We start from the raw sequence: 21,159 nt of genomic DNA on the forward strand, positions 1-21,159 counted from the left end.
CAGCAATATAGGAAAACCGGGGAAATTCTTCTTCTTTTTTAATTTGTTTTTTCCACTCCATTTATTGATATTTTTCGCTTCAATTGAAAAATCAACTTTAATTCGGATTGCTACAATTTATATCAACGATAACATTTACGACGTAACAAAATAACACTTATTCCCCCAAACAATATAAAGAAACAAACAGAATTAATGGAAAAGGAATTCGCAAAAAAAAAACAGGGGAAATTCTTTTTAATGGGGCGATAATAATCGCTGACGTGGTCAGCAAGTCTGCGTTTACTTTCCGCCACATATAAGACTTTACAATTTGTGCAGACGATAATATAGACGACATTACTAGAGATGCAAGTAAAATGATTGGTGACCAGAAAAGTACTATTAGGTCCAATAATACTGATAAGTTTGTCTTTAAACACGCATTTACAAGTGTTACATCTCTTGCGTTGGCAAGGGTATGTTCCCGGGTTCTGATTAACGTTTGTGAGGGAGTGTGTGTTTGAGGCCCGGACCAGGTGATCAGAAATATCAGTACGGTCCCGTTTATATGACATTAAGGAAGATATTGCAATATCTCCTTCAGGAGCGTCTTGTTGCAGAGAATATGCGGATTTTCTCCTTGGGTACTCTCTTCCCTAAAGGTCTAAATTCCAAGTTCGATATACTTTAGTTCTCTCCCTCAGCTAATACCCTGTCCTTATCCTCAGTTCATTGTGCTCTTCTCCCGTCCGTTCAGTGTGTGGTTCTCTTATTCATTTGTGCGTATCCTTAAAGACTGTGTGTTTTATCGTGTCTTGTTAGTTGTACTCTTGTATTTTTGTATCACTCGTTGAAGGGTTTATACCCGAAACGAAGTAATTTAATAAATTTACTCTTGCATAGTATAAACCATGTTTTCGAGCTCCATGTATTTCTATCCTATGCAACGCAGTATTTCGACCTATATATATATATATATATATATATATATTAATAATAACAAAAAGTAAGATTTAGCAACAGCTGACATGTACTTTACTACTCTACTCGGTTTAATTTCACGATTCATAGAAAATGTCATAAAAGTTACACTGAATAAAAAATCGCACCATAAAACCATTTTATCGCAGAGATCATTAATACATTAAAAGAGATATATCAATCGTATACATGCATGCAACAGAGCAAAGATAAATGACAGAATAGGATGTTAAGAGAAGGTTGAAAAGAGGCAGAGTCGTCAGTGTGTTTATTTATGAATCTTCTTAGTAATCAATAAACGATGTTTTATAGAGATTCAAAATGATGCATGAGTGATTGCTAAAACTTATTAAGAATATGATATGCGATCACTCATCCGTTGACAATATAACCGTTATATCATTAAAGATATAGATCAGGGTATAGACAAAATCACACCGGCATATAGCACACCGAGAGGGTGAAATGAAAAGCTGTATTTTGAGCTGTATATGGTTAAGTTGATTTTGTTTCATTCTGACCAAGTCTCAGTTTAGTTGCACATAATTTGTTACCCCATAATATCTCACTAAGTATTCGATATGGTTGTCACGTCACCGCTGAATCGATCACAGTACAAGCAACACAACATCGTTCAACCGATCACATCACCGTACAATCGATCACATCACATAACAATCGATCACAACACCATACAATCGATCACATCACAGTACAAGCAACACAGCATCGTACAACCGATCACATCACCGTACAGTCGACCACTATGGAACGCGAAAAGGACTTGTTTTGAACGATGAGTCATGTAGCTCGCGAAGCGGACGTGTATAGCCGCTGGTATGGCGTGAGCACTGACACATTCAATGTAAATATCGACACCTGTTGTGATGGCGCGGGTTACGACTTCCATACCCGACGGTCAAGGATAAACTTTTTCATTTTTTCGCAGCTCATTTGAAGAAAATACGAATTACTGTGCTTCTTTGTCCTTATGAAAAACCAACTCAGATGATGGGAGTTGAATATAACAAACTATATATATATTTTTTTACCAACCCAAATCTCAGATGGGGGGGGGCTCGGGGGGGGGGCACTAGGTTTTCCAGGGGGCATGTCCCCCCTGGCCCCCCTTGGCGACGCCACTGCTTTCATAACAAAAATTATCATAATAATATTTAAATACACTCATAAAACAGATCGGGCTTTTCATACAAAATAAATGAAAAGTTAAAGCGGAATAAATTTCATTTACAGAGTAACATGGATATGCAGACCTTCACACACACACACATCGCAATGCGATCGATTGTATGGTGTTTTGATCGATTGTATGGTGTTGTGGCCTATGGAACGCGAAAAGGACCACAACATATGATGATGTTAATGATGATCTAATTGTATACGTTCATGTACTAAAAAACTTACGAGGTCAGATGCTTGTAGGAATAAATGGCAAATGTTCACACCTGCATACTGAGCCATACTCGATGTGTGATCCAACTTTGGATTGCATGGTGAGATCCCTGATAGGAGCCAATAACGATGCTGGAACCTGTTACATCTTAATAGATAATGGGAGAAAATGAGAAGGACAAGAAAGGAGTCGGGGGTCATGCACACATTAATTCAACAAATGTAGGTTCTATTGATAGGGTTAGGCATAATATCGACAGCATGTGTTTCATATCCTCTGCAAAATTCTGCGCGTTGTTAAAATCATTACCTCAAAAATAGCAATTTCCGGAGATATCTTCAGATCGAATTTAGCATCAAATGTGGCACCATTTTGCATCTAGCCCATCCTCCGTATGCGAAAATTTTCCAAAGGTGCACCCCCTCCCCTTAGACCCCTCCCCCAGGACAGCAATCCGTATCCACCTAAGTGCCCCCCATCAAATGCTGGTGCCCCCCTGTGCCCCCCCCCCAGACTGAAAAGTCTGGTGACGCCACTGTATGAAAGGCCTATATAGTTGGAGCAATAAACCCTGATGAACCGCGTTTGATTAATATGACATTTACTTACGGGGTTTTATTAATCATGAGTTTGTAAGGCTTATTATATATTCTATTTGAAAATTGCATTTCTTTTTAATATCGTCTACCATGTTCAAAACGTGATATCTGTGGTATTATCAGAAGCAATTACCGCATCGCTGAGAATGAATATTCCCTTTATGAGAACGAGAGTCTTTTCTTTCTGATTTTGAACAATGAGATGAGCCTATACAAAAAATTTGATGTGACTTTATGAGATATGAAAGACCACTGTTGTATATGTTCATGGATTTACACCTATATGATATAGTAAAGGGTGTAGTATCCAAAGATTAATCCCTAAATCGTATATTGACGTTGCGTCCATTTTAGTTCACGAGTTGGTACAAAAATCCAATATTTTGTAGATATTTATTCCAGTTATTGGATGACTTTCATGGTTACCAACGAAAAACCCATTGTGACATAAACCAGTAGAGTTTGAGAAAGGAGCTTCCACAAATATTTTCTTGTGGAGTTTTTAATGCTGTCAGAGCTCAGCCGTTGCAAAATAACTGTTCAAATAATGTTTAAAAAAATCGTGACATAACAATTTCCCCAAGTGGCGCACTAAGCGGGTGGGGTGGGGGTGCGCCCGGATACCAGTCAGGGAGGTGCCATGCTACAGCCCCCATGCTCCCAAATTCATTACTGTTTTTGTAAATCATTGTGTAATCAGTTCAAGACTTTGCCAAAGATAGCATCATTTTGCATTTAAGTCACCTTACATTAAACACAATATTCTCAAAGGGGAGGGAGAAGCCTTAGACCCCCATGTCAAGGAAGAATTCGCCACGGGTGCCAGCTATTCTAGGTACGCCACTGGATTTACCGTATTGTTATATATATATATAGTTTCTTTTCTTGTTCCTTTAAACTCTCGTTGGCTATAACTTGGAGTATTCCTATTCATTGGAGTCAAAAGGTTACCGACCTACAATAGGCTCATGTTTTCCGTTGGCACAATTGATGTACACATAATCATGCAAGGTATAACGGCCAATGGCACCATTTTGTTTCTATTTCCTCGTTGTGTTAAATCTGGTATCATTGGAGGCGTTAACGTTGGTCAAGACGATAATGAAATGAGGACCAGAGAGGGGGAGGAGAGGGGATGACTGACCAGTCAGCTCAGGAGTTTTTGGGGCCCAGATGGCCTGCATGTACCAGCTATTATCCAACAAAGGTCGCAAGTTATTACAATGTAACTTTTTTACGTTTGACCCCATAACCTCATTAATTTTCATAAGGTCAGTGTTAAAAACGATAGGCACACGCACCTCAATATAATACATCCACATATATCCAACACTCCGTTGTTGAGTTTTCGCGAACCAAAGCAAGTGTCTCAGACGTACACACATACGCTATAACCTGACTGCATAGGTTCCTTCAATCAAGAAACCAAATATGGCAATAACTCAACCAAAATATTGTTCCTGTAACTTCATATGAACAGCAGAGCACCATTGGTCGACATTCAACACTATTTGTCACTGATAAACTGTTAATGTTAATGTAAACAAATATTTCAGGCTATAGGTCTTGTTTTCCTATTGAGTTTTGTGTTGCATCTGAGAAACTGAACCAATGATAGTGTGTCAAACTAAGTAGTCCAGCCGCTTTAATTGATAGGCCTCGGATGTACTGAGGGTTGTTTCTCAAATATTAAAAGTTGTAACGCAGTACATCCTGCGGTGATAACAGAACTGTTAAGCGGTCTATATACCAAAATTAATTTGTGCTCTCAGTCAACTTTCAAGTTCTTTTCTGATGTTCACGCTCATTAAATATTATGTCTCTTCATAGTGATCTCGTTAATGACTGTAAAAATGATAGTTGGAAAATATTGAATCAGTGGGCCTTATATATTTACAATAAAGTTGTATTCAGAACTTGGGATTAATCTAGACACTTTTTCCTGGGAGAGGATGCGGTGGGGGGGGGGTGGTGTAGGCAGTGGCGTCGCCAAGGGAGGGGGGCAGGGGGAGGGCACGTGCCCCCTGGAAAACCTAGTGCCCCCCGAGTGCCCCCCATCTGAGATTTGGGTTGGTAAAAAAATATATATATATTTTGTTATATTCAACTCCCATCATCTGAGTTGGTTTTTCATAAGGACAAAGAAGCACAGTAATTCGTATTTTCGGATAATGGGAGAAAACGAGAAGGACAAGAAAGGAATTGGGGGTCATGCACACATTAATTCAACAAATGTAGGTTCTATTGATAGGGTTAGGCATAATATCGACAGCATGTGGTTCATATCCTCTGCAAAATTCTGCGCGTTGTTAAAATCATTACCTCAAAAATAGCAATTTCTAGAGATATCTTCAGATCGAATTTAGCATCAAATGTGGCACCATTTTGCATCTAGCCCATCCTCCGTATGCGAAAATTTGCCAAAGGGCACCCCCTCCCCTTAGACCCCTCCCCCATGACAGCGATCCGTATCCACCTAAGTGCCCCCCATCAAATGCTGATGCCCCATGTGCCCCCCCAGACTGAAAAGTCTGGTGACGCCACTGGGTGTAGGGTATGGGCAGTGGCGTAACTAGGTCAGTGCAGCTGGTGTGGACTCATTTTGCCAGGGCCATATGGTTCCTATGACCGATAACAGCCTGAAGATAAGTGTTTGAAATCAGAATATTTATTATTTTCCTTAAACAATGTTCAGTTCGTTAAGTTCTCTCACTTTAACCATCAAATTAGGAATTCAAACCAAAACCTGTCCTCAACAGAGAAAGCCTAAACGTTGTCATATCTAGATGTCATGAGGTGACAAGTTTAGCCAAAACCCAAACCATGAGTGGGCTTACTAGGTGAATGCAGACTCTCCTCTGTTGGCCCATTTCTATTGCTGCACCAAGGGTAGACTGCTCCCTGCAGCTCCACTGGTAGGACTGGGCCAGGGAGTAGGGGGGAGGAGAAGCGGGGGGGGGGGGGGTTGATTGCATGTCACCTGTTTATATCTGGTTATGCTTCTGGTCGAGTTGGCATAGTACAGAGTTGTAATGAGACACCTCATCCTAAGTACAAGTAATTATCAGTGATTTTCCTGGCACCAGTTTAATCATAGACTCAAGTCACTGTGTTAGTTCTATGGGAAATTGTTTTACAATCTTCTTGGATTCGCTAACTACCTGACTGTTTTGTGACTTGAGTGTGGCTGTTTACAACACTGGCGTAATGACCGCAGTTTTACTCAAGGGTGTAGGTCATGGGTCAGTCTGCCCCTGATGATGACTCCCGGAAATGGATGGAACGAGTGACCAAAGAACATAGAGAGAATTAGTGTTGATAATTATCACGCTATGTTTATTCGATGAATCTTGCACTAAGTAACATAAATACATATATCTACATATAAATACATACATACATAAATATATATATATACATATATATATGTATATATATATATATATATATATATATATATATACATATATACATAATCCAGTAAGGATTATAATATCTTAAATGAAAAAAATGCTGCACAGTGAAACATTAACCAACTGCTTTAAAGCCTGGACTGTATATACAGCAAACTGATGGACAATATAGTGAAAATATATATGCTGCAGATGTGACCATTAAACCAACAATGAAACAATATGGTGAATTCTCATTCTAAACAAACAAATATATTATCACTAGTCTTATATCCTTTACATAACCCAACCGATGTAATCAGTTAACCAACTTCACATAATCATTACCCAACTGATGTAATCATAAACTGTTTACCTATCTTATGTAATTATCTTTACCAAACTGATGTAATCATAAACTGTTGACCTATCTTACATAATCACCATTATCATATACATGTAATCATACACTGTTTACCTCCCTTCGTAATCATCCTTACCAAACTGATGTAATCATAAACTGTTTACCAATCTTGTCATCATCTTTACCAAACTGATGTAATCATAAACTGTTTACCTCCATTCCGTAAGCATCCTTACCAAACTGATGTAATCATAAACTGTTTACCAATCTCATGCAATCATCCTTACCAAACTGATGTAATCATAAACTGTTTACCTCCTTTCTGTATAATCATCGTTACCAAACTGATGTAATCATAAACCGTTACCAATCTTATGTCATCATCCTTACCAAACTGATTTAATCATAAACTGTTTACCTCCTTTCTGTATAATCATCCTTACCAAACTGATGTAATCATAAACTGTATACCAATCTCATGCAATCATCCTTACCAAACTGATGTAATCATAAACTGTTTACCTCCTTTCTGTATAATCATTGTTACCAAACTGATGTAATCATAAACTGTTTACCAATCTTATGTAATCATCCTTACCAAACTGATGTAATCATAAACTGTTTACCTCCTTTCTGTATAATCATCGTTACCAAACTGATGTAATCATAAACTGTTTACCAATCTTATGCAATCATCCTTACCAAACTGATGTAATCATAAACTGTTTACCTCCTTTCTGTATAATCATCGTTACCAAACTGATGTACTCATAAACTGTTTACCAATCTTATGTAATCATCCTTACCAAACTGATGTAATCATAATCTGTTTACCTCCTTTCTGTATAATCATCCTCACCAAACTGATGTAATCATAAACTGTTTACCAAGCTTATGTAATCATCTTTACCAAACTGATGTAATCATAAACTGTTTACCTCCATTTCGTAATCATCCTTACCCAACTGATGTAATCATAAACTGTTTACCATTCCTATGTAATCATCTTTATCAAACTGATGTAATCATAAAATGTTTACAAATCTTACGTTATCATCCTTACCAAACTGATGTAATCATAAACTGTTTACCAATCTTTGGTAATCATCCTTACCAAACTGATGTAATCATAAAGTGTTTACCAATCTTATGTAATCATCCTTACTAAACTGATATAATCATAAACTGTTTACCAATCTTTTGTAATCATCCTTACTAAACTGATATAATCATTAACTGTTTACCAATCTTATGTAATCATCGTTACCGACCTGATGAAATCATTAACTGTTTACATCCCTTCCGTTAGCATCGTTACCAAACTGACGTAATCCTAAAGTGTTTACCAATTTTATGTAATCATCCTTACCAATCAGATGTAATCATACAGTTTACCAATCTTACATAATCACCATTATCATAGACATGTAATCATACACTGTTTACCTCCCTACGTAATCATCCTTACCAAACTGATGTAATCATACACAGTTTACCAATCTTATGAAGTACCTAAAGAAGCCCTAATAATCATTGCCTGCTTACCGTGTTTACACAAATTAACTTTGAACTAATCTCAACATCACCTAAACGGATGGTTACCATAAATTCATTTTCATTGAGCTAATCTCAACATGACCTAAGCCGATGGTTACAATGAATGCATTATCATTCCTACCCATCCAGTTTGACTAGTTCACAATTAATAGGTTACTTCTCAATGGGGTTCTCCAGCCATCCCCCAGATCCAGCAGAGTGTGCTGTCACAAGATCTTACCTAGTTTCGTTAACCTGACAAGCTGCAGTCTCAGACTGTATATCACATCGGTACTGTGAGCTGATCACTAATATATATACAACTTCTTTTCTAATTATTGAAGTAGACAGGTTTTTGAAACATATTTTCGAAGTAAGTAGTCAAACTAAATGTTTCAAACACCTTAATTTGTACATTTAAAATCCTTTTTTTTTAAACCTTGAACTAGTCAATTACCAAGCATGTGTGTATCCAAGCTTATCTGGCGAGTGCGAACGTGATACCTTGATTCAGGAATAATATCACAGTCCCCTTTGTCAAAATGCAAGAGAGCCCCTTCCTCTGCTGGAAAGTCTCTACCAATCAATTCTCAATAAAAAGCCAACATCAATATGTACATAGTAATTCAAATGGAATACAGAAAATCAAGATAATAAGTAAAGTCTGTGTAAAAAAGTGTTATGTAATCTAATGTTTGGGTAAACTATGCATAAAGGCTAGGAAAATATATACTTTTTTTTGGTGAGAAATGCATGTTGAGAATTCCAATAGGCTATGCCATCCATACCATGACGTGATATGTGTAACTACTCTTATTGAGAACACGTATCTGAACTTATACCTGTGCACACAATATATATTCAGGACTGACAACAATACGTGTGTGTCTGCATTTGTTTTGTATTCTGACTGACTAGGGCTTAAACAAAGAAATTGCGAGTCCTCAGACGGAAAGAATCACCAGGTCCTCAGACAAGTTCTTATTGTTAATGGATATTGTTAAGATTAGGTAGGGTACATGGACTTGAAGAGTGTAAAAAACAATTGGGTCCTCAGTCTGAATGTAAAACAGGGCTGGCTGGTCTGTGTCTGTTTAAGATATTTTGGGAAGGCTGTGTACATGGAGGGGGGGGGGGGATGAAATTTTGGTTATCTGTAACATTTCTGTTTGCTGATATGGATGATATATTAGCTGAACTCCAGTGTCTTTGATAGTTTTGATCCTCTTATCAAGTACTTCGTGGAAATAACCCAATTAGACAGGTCTTATCTTCATTTCTGTGTATTTGATGTGATATTGACCCCCAGGTAGATCATACCAGTGTATGCTTAATTCTTCATCATCTGCTGCCATATAGTTACCATTGAGGTTAGAAAGTGCACAGTTCGTGTACCACCAGGCTCCATGGGATTTAACAGCACAGTGAGTGGTGCCTGATTTATCATTGTCCCTGTCGACGGTACTGAAGGTAGAGTTAAGATGAGTACTCAAAGCATAACCACCACGGGCACCTCCATCTGTGTCTGTGAATTAAACAAGTAAAGATATTCCCTTAGACTACAATCCATCACAATTAAGGGACCTATCACAGTATAGAAACATTAAACAATTAGTAAATATGATTGGATGTATGTTGCATCTGTAGAGTGATATCTCTACATATCACTACACAACAGAACATTTGTGCTTAATCTCTGTGACAGTCTGCATCACATATCACTGTTGTATTTGAGTTATGTTATATATCAGCATATCACTATTAGGAAGTTGTGCTTGTCTTTGTGTGATGTCTTAGCATATCACTGTCTGTCATTATGCTTGGTTTATGTGATGTCTTAGCATATCTCTGTCAGTCATTATGCTTGGTTTCTGTGATGTCTTAGCATATCTCTGTAAGTCATTATGCTTTGTTTCTGTGATTTCTTAGCATATCTCTGTCATTCATTATGCTTGGTTTCTGTGATGTCATAGCATATCACTGTCTGTCGTTATGCTTGGCTTCTGTGATGTCTTAGCATATCTCTGTAAGTCATTATGCTTTGTTTCTGTGATTTCTTAGCATATCTCTGTCATTCATTATGCTTGGTTTCTGTGATGTCATAGCATATCACTGTCTGTCGTTATGCTTTGTTTCTGTGATGTCTTAGCATATAATTGTTAATCCTTGTATGTGATCTATTTGATATATCAGAGCTCGTTACAACAATAAACTTAATAGTTTTGTTTTAACTCTAATTCTATATTTAAACATATTAATTAACCCAGGAACCATAGTGTAAGTTAATCCAATAACTGTTAATCCTGCTTCTTAGGACTAGTATAGACCAGCCAAGAGCTATTACCTTACTAATCACATTTTAATTATTACAATGATAGCAAATGATGTCTCACTGAATTATCTGGATTTTTATGCCTTGTTAATGTAGCAATGTAACAGGAAGGAATACTCTCAAGCAAATATAATGGTGAGTTGTGGACACCTACTCTGGAGTGAAGATAGCAGCAGTCATGAGCTGGGTTAATCCAAACTCTGTTCAAGGTTTGCTCCTACAAACTAAGGCAGCAATTAATGGGATCATAGCTGATTGATGCATTAGCTGAAATTGAAACGACCATCCCAGCTCCCACCCTTTTTAATTTCAAACAGCTAATGATGCCGCTGTTAAAACAAGTTTCCCCCAAAAGTGTCATATTTAAACAAATTGGTCATAAAGGGAACAAGTAGCCTACAATAGAGTAATGAATTGAAGGTTTGTTTAGACTTGTAGACTTCACGGCATGGTTCAGGCCCGTTTTACCTATAATAAGGCTAAAATGATTACCATGCGAAACAAAGAAACATGACATAGACGCTTACTACAGAACTGGACAATTTACCACGTAGAAACAAATTATATTGAAAACCAAATAAAAATGTAATCCATATATTCCATCACGGTTATAGCAGGATATTTTCATTCATGCAATAATCTTAAAACCACTTGCCACCATCCCCATCCATAAAGTAATATACCCTGCCACTCCACCCTCCCACTGCTGCAATAACTGAAAAAAAGTGTCTTTAAAAAATGTCTATCGCCTTGAAAATGTTTGTTAATGTATTTATGACCTCCGTAAAATTCTTACCACAGCTAAAGTTGCATGCCAATGAACTTCCCTGGTAATCTAGGTCCAGGGGTGACTACTTGGGTTGCTTAAAACAATGAAGGTCATGCAGCTGGCTTCCCTAAAGAATGAACATAACACAACCAATATACTTACTGAGTATATTATGAAAGAAATAGAACAAGACATTTATTAGTACAGTGAAGTTGTATACAACAAACACAGAGAGAAACCTATAGTTTGGACATACCTGCATTTCCACTGTAATTTCCCAGTTTAGACAGTTTGTAATTGTCACTTTCATCGTTGATCTGGAAAGAGTCAAACTTTGCGTAGTGTGGAGCTCCATCTTTGTTCACAATGTCGATCCGAAGTTGATATTTACCTTGATTGGTGAGGTAATACAACTTATCATTTCCCAACCAAAACTCATGGTCCAACTCACCAAAGCCTTCCTTATAGCTGGTCCAGTTACGATAGAAGTCAACGGAACCATTAACACGACGTTGAAAGACCTGTATATAATGTAAGAACGAAAAGAATAATTTTAATAATTATAAAGAATAAATTTATTTCAATAACATTTTCACTGAGAAGTGGACTGTATTCCTTCTATTACATAAGCAAAGGATGACCTCTGAATGAAGCAGTACTTGACAATGTTCCAAACTGAAGTCCTACACTCTCACCTGTAATTTACCCTTCTGTCAGTGGCATGGGATTCCCACTTAGTATCTTCAGACTGGTTATTATCCGAAACAGTAGTCGAAAACCTTTGAGACCCACATGCCAGGATCATCCATGAGGATTGAGCCAGCACCCACCGGACCCCCCCCCCCCCCCGAATAGATGCTCAGAAAGCTAGTTTGGTCTATGGACTTCATGTTTAGTAAAAGAAACAAAACTTTAGATAAATCTTCTAACGTCTAGAAAAAACCAGCGACCCACCAAAACTGATTTTTGTGACCCACAATTTCATCATCTACTTTTCAATCAATACTTGGAAGGATTGGTAAAGGTGAGACCCTACCTTAAAATCAGAACGCATTGAAGTTTCCATGAGGTAGTTTGCTGTATATTTAGGGAATCTAATACATGAAGCCTTTCTTAGGATATCATGCTAACAAGGCCTCAGATTCCACACATTGTTGTATCTTTCACTGACATAAAAGGACCACTACATTAAACTAAACTAGAATGTGTGTGACGTTGTACCTGAACTGGCTTAAATTGCAAAGTGAATTTCACCTTCTACCATAGTTGATTGTACACACACCAGGACAGAAAACTGTTTAACTGATGTATGCGTGTGTAATGTAGATAATTAGACCACTATTGGATATTGTTGCTTTAATATATTAACTCTGTCCCATTACAAATAATAGAATCTTATTGTCAAACTTCCACAGTATTCATATGGAAGAGAAACATTCTGAAAGATTTTGGGCTCAGCTCTGGTTTTTATTGAAATGTCCAATTCCTCATTTCCCCCTTGATGATTACTTCAATAAATCTAAAATGACCTCATTATCTGAGAGAAAGAGCCTACTATTGTGACAGGCAGATTAATTTTGTAATAAAACTCTAAATTTATATCAAGTGAGCAACACATCAACTCTGAAATTCCCCAATTTATAGATACTGTAATCAAACACTGCAATAACCACAAATGGACTGACACTGTAGGTTCAAAATTATTAAAGAAAATTAAGATTCAAAGGAAGATGCAAAGACCAATGGGAAGAATATCAATGTACTGCTACTATCTGCATGGTTTCATTAGAGTAACCATAAGTTTATTGAGTTGGAACTTGTTTCTAATTCCAGAGGATGCTGAAAGGCTTTTTTTTGTTTGTGGCAAATTCACTGCCATTGCAAATGTATAGGTAGGAACAGAACCCATCACCCTTGCGTGACAAACGAATGAGAATGTGTGTATATTGTACAGAGCACACCTCTGGTGCTTAGAATCTGACAATATGCACAGAATTACTACATTTTGAGGCAAACGTATAGCCGTATTTATGAAACATAGGATATCATACTAATGAAAGTGTATCCTCCTCTGTCAGTCATATTATACATATACAATATATCGTCTATACTATAGGATGTCATAATAGACTTACCGTCCATCCTCCTCCGTCAGTCATTTTATACATATACAATGTATCGTCTACACTATAGGATGTCATACTAGACTCACCGTCCATCCTTCTCCATCAGTCATATTATACATATACTGTACAATATATCATCTATACTATAGGATGTCATACTAGACTCACCGTCCATCCTTCTCCATCAGTCATATTATACATATACTGTACAATATATCATCTATACTATAGGATGTCATACTAGACTTACCGTCCATCCTTTTCCATCAGTCATATTATACATATACAATATATCGTCTATACTATAGGATGTAATACTAGACTTACCGTCCATCCTCCTCCGTCAGTCATATTACAGAAGACTTCAAAGGGTGGTCCATTCCAGTTAGTTGGTTTGATGGTGTATGTGCTAGTTTTATTACAACTAGCATTGAACCAATCCAGGCAATTGGTCATCTGACAAAAATGACAAAAATGAAACATAGAAAGTACCGAGATAACTTAATGATCACATACAAAGGTACCTGTCATGTAGCAAATTTACATAAATTTGTTTTATGGTACTATCAGCCCAGCCAAGAATAGAAACTCCCTGTGGTGATTGAACCCATTCAGCTCAATTTATCTCAAAACATTATTAAATAATTTTCACAATGAAATAATTTATTTTAGTGTTCACAATTGTGCAACAGTCTTGCAGGCTCCGATTTCGTCTCTAATTAAATAAATTTGGTTCCTGCTATCCATCTGCATACTTGTATTATGTACACTAATTTGACTATATAAATTACAGAGCAATTTGCTTTGTGATACGTACCAGCTAAATTATTAACTGCAATCAGTAAGACCATTATGACAACAGAGAATAATTTATCAGATATCACATCGCAATATATGTTTTTCAAAATGGGCAATTCGCTACACAAGTGTAGCCATGTATAGCAGTGTTTGCACACAGGAACCATAATAACTTCATGAGAGAAAGTTCAGAGCATTCAACACTGAGCTATGTACAAAAAATGTGAACACTAATTTCATAGAAAGAACAATGACAATATGTTGAGCATGGACGAGAACCAGGACGACGACAATTGTCATTTCATTGTACGCTTAAAATTAAATGTGCATTTAACCAGATCCTTGGAGTATGAGATTGTTCCATGGTTTACAAGTTTGACAATTATTTGTACTTTTATTAGAGTTTTAAAATAGCTAACGAAAACCTACATGCTGAATAAGGAAGGACAATTATGTCACATGGGAAGGTGGAAGTACCTCATCCTATAATGTACACTCCATGAACAGACATTTTGTTTGGGGTAATTCGGGCAATAAGGAAACATTTATGCATGGATACTTTGTGTCGAATTCCTTGCAAATCTCTGACGATTCTAAGCTATTACAAACCAAATGTTCTTATTGTTCCTACTGATAGTGTTAATGTTGCAAAGATTCATGTAATGTACTTTAAATGCAAATCACAACATCAATCCTTCTCTCCTAAAAAGAGTAACAATTAACATCATAACCAAATAGTCTCATGGGTACCATTACCTTTGGATGACAATGAAGAAAAATATCCCAATTTCAGGTTATTACTGCAGTATTCCAAGCTTATTTCATTGCTATAGAACTGTAAGATCTCTATTCAACACTGGAAGTGATCATTTACAGCCAACATACAGTATTGTACAGCAAAGCAAAATCATAATTGCTCAGATCATCATCAAAATTCTAATCTAAAATCTTTCTCTCCAAACATAATATTCTCTTACATCGAATTGTATGTAAGTATGTAATTCTCACCACAATAGAAGGATCATCACGAGGACAATTAACACCAGTGGTGGTTTGCTTTGGGGTGGTCTCCTTTGGGGTGGTCTCCACTGATTCGCTGGCTATTGTTAAAACAAGAAAACCAAAAACAAATATCTCGTTTTGCTGACTCTTTACATCAGGTACAATAATTTAGTGATATACAATCATGCTGTACTATCTAAGTGTGCTCAAATTCGAAGTACTTCAGACAGATCCTTTTAGAGATCAGTTCTGATAAATACATACGTCTCATGGCTTGTCTACCGTGCCAGCGTATTGACAAATTCTACCAACAATTCCAAGTATTATGGTGTAATACGGTAAACTAGGGATGGTTAGGGCATAACTGTTCTTTGATAGGCTAGCTTTGATGAAGCTCTCGCTGATTTTGCTATACTTCAGCTGTGTGATTTTCATTGAGGGTTTGACCACATTTCCCAAGAAATAGAGAGAATTATACTTGCAAAGGTCGGGAGACTCTAACTGCTCGAAACAAGGAAAAAATTCCCTTACTTACGGCATGTGTTGAAGTTTACGGTATGGTTCCCCTGAACAGGTGCAATAACCCACGAAAGTGTCTGAAGATACAAAACTGATGTTTACTCGATCAATGGCAATTTTGGCGGTTTCGGCTTTGTAGATTATAATTGGGATTGAAAAAGTGGTTACAATTTGACTAACGAGGACAGCGACTACAGTGTCTATCACTGCAACTACATATTTATAACACAGTAGCTAGGCGACATAAGGGAACACAGGGAGTTAATTACCGTACACCAACAAAACAAGCGGCCAATCTACTGTCTTTGCGTGAAGTTAGGGTGGTATGGTGATTAAAGTGAACCAATGCATAGCTCTCTGTATCTATAATATTATAGGTCCAACAATACAGGTTAACTATATAGTTTACAATTTGGCAATGGTCGCAAAGAAAGAAGCTCAAGTACACTTGTAAGCATGAATCCTTCCTTCTTCCCTTGCATACCTAACATCTACATTTACTGTACCTTCCCTGACAGTCGAGCCAGATGCATCACCACTAGTAGTTTGCATTGGTGTGGTGTCCCCAGGTTTGCTTGCGTACAGATTGGTTGCTATCAGTTGGTGAAAATAAATGTGAAAGGAAATAAAATACTGATTAAGAGCTTTCAAACCTGTTATTGGAAAGGTTTGAAAGAGAAGGTTTGTGGCCTGTTGGATAATGACATGAAAGTTATCTACATACCAGTACAGCTGTCTAGACATTGAACAGTTTTAACCAATGCAAAGTTATAAATGGAGAAATTAGTTTGAATGACACAAGTGACCTAACTTAACGAGGACGTCTTCACTCATCATTACATAATGTAGTTCAAATGTGCAGGGGTCAGTTGAGAGACAATATGATTCTTAACCACTATTGGTTCATAACAGCTGAGTTGGGTCAAGTCACGTACGTCTTTCAGTCAGTCGGGTCACGTCGGTCAGTGTGGTCATTGTCGGTCAGTCGGGTCACTTCAGTTAGTCGGGGCAGTGAGCAGCTAGCTTAACTCCTTATAGACAATTTTCCTGTCATATCATTGTCCCTTGGGGAAACTATTTACACATTGTAATTACTTAAAATCTGTTCATTTTTGTCAATAGGGACCCCAGTATTGACAGATAGGTATTGAAATGAGGTTTTAATTTTTATAATTTTTTCTTTAAAATTAAGCTAATTAGATATGTAAATATGCAAATGAGGTTATGATACAAACACTACTTTTTTGCCCATTTGAAATTATTTTGATGAAATCTGCTGGACTTTTGATAGTTTAATGAGTTCAAGACATGTTATTTTATAAGTATAATATAATTTGATGTTTGAATGTGAGGAATATGACTGATTTTTCCCCCTCTACTTGACCTGTATGTATTATGTAATACAATGTTAATCAAGCGTAACGGCAAGTCATATATACCTATTGCGCTACGACAGTACATGCGTACACAATACATAGTACATACAGTGTGCAACAGTGCGGCTTACCATATCATGATTTCATCGTCAGAATGTTCTTCCTCCAACGGCTGGATGGTCAAATTGCCCATAAAAAGAAGGTCTAACGCCTTTTAGAAGTATTTAGCCATGATAATATGTGCTAAATAGTTACCGTTTCAATTACGTGAGTGATTGCATTGACCCTAACTACACGACCGGTGTGAAGTTAGATACTTATTCCCCGTTCCTCGTTCGATATTCGCGAATGAGTAACTGAGCTACCTATTCAGTTACGTATTCGACAATGGTACAAAAGCTTCTTACAAGATGTTCAACATTTGGTCGTGGAAAGAGGTTTTATCAATGGCCCATGGTCATATGAACTCTAACGACTATGTGGAAGGGTACCATAATGCATCTTGCCCGGTCCAAATAGTTCTTGACCAACTAAAATGACCACTACTTCATGAGTTCTTAAATTAATGTAACTGGACCAGAAAAAAATCACTTTAGGCCCTAATCAAGACTAGCACGCCTTGGACCACCTTACCAATGGGTCATATGAATTTTTAACACATTGTAGAAGGATACCATAATGCGTCTTGCCCGGTCCAAAGCGTGCTTGACCAATTAAACTGACCATTAAATCAACATTTTTTTAAATAAATGTAACGGGAACTGAAATAAAAACATTTGGGCCCTAATCAAAACCAACACGCCTTGGACCACCTAACCAATGGATAATATTAACTCTAAGGACATTGTAGATAAGTACCATAATGTGTCTTGCCCGGTCCAAAGAGTGCTTGACCAATTAAACTGACCATTAAATCATTACTTCTTAAATGAGGGAAACGGGACCACGAAAAAGCTTTGGGCCCTAATCCATGCAGCACGCTTTGGACCACCTAACCAATGGGTAACATGTACTCTAAGGACATTGTACAAGAGTACCATAATGCGTCTTGCCCGGTCCAAAGAGTGCTTGACCAATTAAACTGACCATTAAATCATTACTTCATCATCTAGTGTAACCGGACCACGAAAAAGCTTTGGGCCCTAATCCATGCAGCACGCCTTAGATCACCAAACCAATGGTTAACATGAACTCTAAGGACATTGTAGAAGAGTACCATAATGCGTCTTGCCCGGTCCAAAGCGTGCTTGACCAATTTAAATGACCACTAAATCATTACTTCTTTAATGAGTGTAACGGGACCACGAAAAAGCTTTGGGCCCTAATCCATGCAGCACGCTTTGGACCACCTAACCAATGGGTATCATGTACTCTAAGGACATTGTAGAAGAGTACCATAATGCGTCTTGCCCGGTCCAAAGAGTGCTTGACCAATTTAAATGACCACTAAATCATTACTTCTTCAATGAGTGAAACGGGACCACGAAAAAGCTTTGGGCCCTAATCCATGCAGCACGCTTTGGACCACCTAACCAATGGGAAACATGAACTATAAGGACATTGTAGAAGAGTACCATAATGCGTCTTGCCCGGTCCAAAGAGTGCTTGACCAATTTAAATGACCAATCAATAATTACTTCTTTAATGAGTGTGACGGGACCACAAAAAAGCTTTAGGCCCTAATCCATGCAGCACGCTTTGGACCACCTAACCAATGGGTAACATGTACTCTAAGGACATTGTACAAGAGTACCATAATGCGTCTTGCCCGGTCCAAAGCGTGCTTGACCAATTAAACTGACCATTAAATCATTACTTCATCATCGAGTGTAACGGGACCACGAAAAAGCTTTGGGCCCTAATCCATGCAGCACGCCTTGGACCACCTAACCAATGGGTAACATGTACTCTAAGGACATTGTAGAAGAGTACCATAATGCGTCTTGCCCGGTCCAAAGAGTGCTTGACCAATTTAAATGACCACTAAAGCATTACTTCTTTAATGAGTGTAACGGGACCACGAAAAAGCTTTGGGCCCTAATCCATGCAGCACGCTTTGGACCACCTAACCAATCGGTAACATGTACTCTAAGGACATTGTAGAAGAGTACCATAATGCGTCTTGCCCGGTCCAAAGAGTGCTTGACCAATTTAAATGACCAACCAATCATTACTACATCATCGAGTGTAACGGGACCACGAAAAAGCTTTGGGCCCTAATCCATGCAGCACGCCTTGGACCACCTAACCAATGGGTAACATGTACTCTAAGGACATTGTAGAAGAGTACCATAATGCGTCTTGCCCGGTCCAAAGAGTGCTTGACCAATTTAAATGACCACTAAAGCATTACTTCTTTAATGAGTGTAACGGGACCACGAAAAAGCTTTGGGCCCTAATCCATGCAGCACGCTTTGGACCACCTAACCAATCGGTAACATGTACTCTAAGGACATTGTAGAAGAGTACCATAATGCGTCTTGCCCGGTCCAAAGAGTGCTTGACCAATTTAAATGACCAATCAATCATTACTACATCATCGAGTGTAACGGGACCACGAAAAAGCTTTGGGCCCCAATCAAGACCAGCACGCATTGGACCACCTAACCAATAGGTCACAGGAAGTCCAAGAACATTGTAGAACGGTACCATGATGCGTCTTGCCCGGTCCAAAGAGTGCTTGACCAATTTAAATGACCACTAAATCATTACTTGATGAATGTTAATGGACCTGCAAATATGTTTAGGCCCTTGTGAAGACCAGCACGCCTCGGACCACCCAACCAATTGGTCTTATGAATTCTAAGGACATTGTTGAAGAGTTCCATAATGCGTCTTATCCGGTCCAAAGAGTATTTGACCAATACAAACGACTAATGCACAATCATTATCCAGTAGATTCATTAATATCTTCTTTTTTGAATTTCAACTCTACGTCTGTACCAGTGTGGTGATACAAAACAAAAGCAACACCTTTGGCTCGCAAGTTTAATGCTTATTGGTGCTTTACAATCATCAGCATACAAAGTTTCCTTCCCATTCCGGAGAAACACACGCGCACTCTTCTTTTTTTTTGGGGGGGGGGGGAGGGCCTTAGCGCAACTACATTTTCAGAATGAAGTGATTTCTGTAGACTGGCAACGAACTGAAAACGTTTTTGTTTTAATTATTCGTTTATAGAACTTAATTTTATTTCTTTTATTCATTTCACCCGTCAACCCTTCACATATTTACAGATTTAAAGAACAAAGAAGTGTTCTTGCCTCTCTTCTTGAAAGTGGTTTTGAACGCTTTAACCCCCTTCGTAGATTCTGAAAGATTCCACTGCTGACCATGGAGCTATAAACAGACAATCAGTCATCTCGGGTCAAGCGGAGATAAACTGACTTTAATAGTTTATTTAGCAAAATAGTCTTCAAGTGAAATAGGTCTACCCAGACATATATTTTATGCCGAAATCCCTTTCTGATTTATTTATGATCTCCATTAGCCATAGTTGGTAATGAACCATCCAAGTTACCCTATAGTGCCATTCTATGCATTTTGATTTTATCGTGTTCCCATGCATGTGCTTGTTCTTTCTCTTAGCGATTTTTTCAATAGAAAGTTTCTCTTGGAGTGTAGAAGGCAGATCCACCATAAGAAGTCTCACTGGGTTTATTCCAACTAAACACAGACCAGAGTTAGTGTGATTTTTTAGTTGATTTCCTTTCATTCAGTTCTACCTAATTATTAATTATAACGTCCATAATCTAGCCAGGGACGTCGCTAGAGGGGGGTGTGGGGTGTCTCATCCCCCCCAAACTTGGTAAAACTGACGAAAGTTGGAAAATTTTTGTGCGACAGTCGAATATTTCCGACTGGCGCACTCGAATTTTCAAATATTCTTGTAGTGACCTAAAATTTTCGGTCAAAATTGACCTTCAATCAGTCATATTTGCTACGATTTCCTTGTCACAATGAGAAATT

At 37.8% G+C, this 21,159-nt stretch overlaps 3 protein-coding genes across 3 annotated transcripts in view; 1 reads left to right on the plus strand and 2 right to left on the minus strand.

Moving 5' to 3' along the window:
* LOC139974347 (ryncolin-1-like) overlaps nucleotides 1-21,159 on the plus strand; it is a 77,690-nt gene that overhangs the window by 13,940 nt on the left and 42,591 nt on the right. The gene's annotated exons all lie outside the window — the stretch shown is intronic.
* Nucleotides 6,620-21,159, minus strand: part of LOC139974340 (fibrinogen-like protein A) — a 161,148-nt gene continuing 146,608 nt past the window's right edge. Inside the window, exon 9 of the mRNA XM_071981391.1 lies at nucleotides 6,620-7,358. The gene's annotated coding sequence lies outside the window, so the exon portion shown is untranslated. The remainder of the gene's footprint in view (nucleotides 7,359-21,159) is intronic.
* The window catches only part of LOC139974344 (fibrinogen-like protein A), a 39,073-nt gene continuing 24,533 nt past the window's right edge, over nucleotides 6,620-21,159 (minus strand). Inside the window, exons 3-7 of the mRNA XM_071981399.1 lie at nucleotides 16,321-16,407; nucleotides 15,302-15,393; nucleotides 13,823-13,951; nucleotides 11,626-11,890; nucleotides 6,620-9,793 (exon numbers count right to left, since the gene is read on the minus strand). Coding sequence (XP_071837500.1) covers nucleotides 9,525-9,793; nucleotides 11,626-11,890; nucleotides 13,823-13,951; nucleotides 15,302-15,393; nucleotides 16,321-16,407 — 842 coding nt within the window. The 3' untranslated portion in view covers nucleotides 6,620-9,524. The remainder of the gene's footprint in view (nucleotides 9,794-11,625; nucleotides 11,891-13,822; nucleotides 13,952-15,301; nucleotides 15,394-16,320; nucleotides 16,408-21,159) is intronic.

The sequence above is a fragment of the Apostichopus japonicus genome, chromosome 9 (assembly GCF_037975245.1).
Source record: "Apostichopus japonicus isolate 1M-3 chromosome 9, ASM3797524v1, whole genome shotgun sequence".
In the NCBI taxonomy this organism is placed as follows: domain Eukaryota; kingdom Metazoa; phylum Echinodermata; class Holothuroidea; order Aspidochirotida; family Stichopodidae; genus Apostichopus; species Apostichopus japonicus.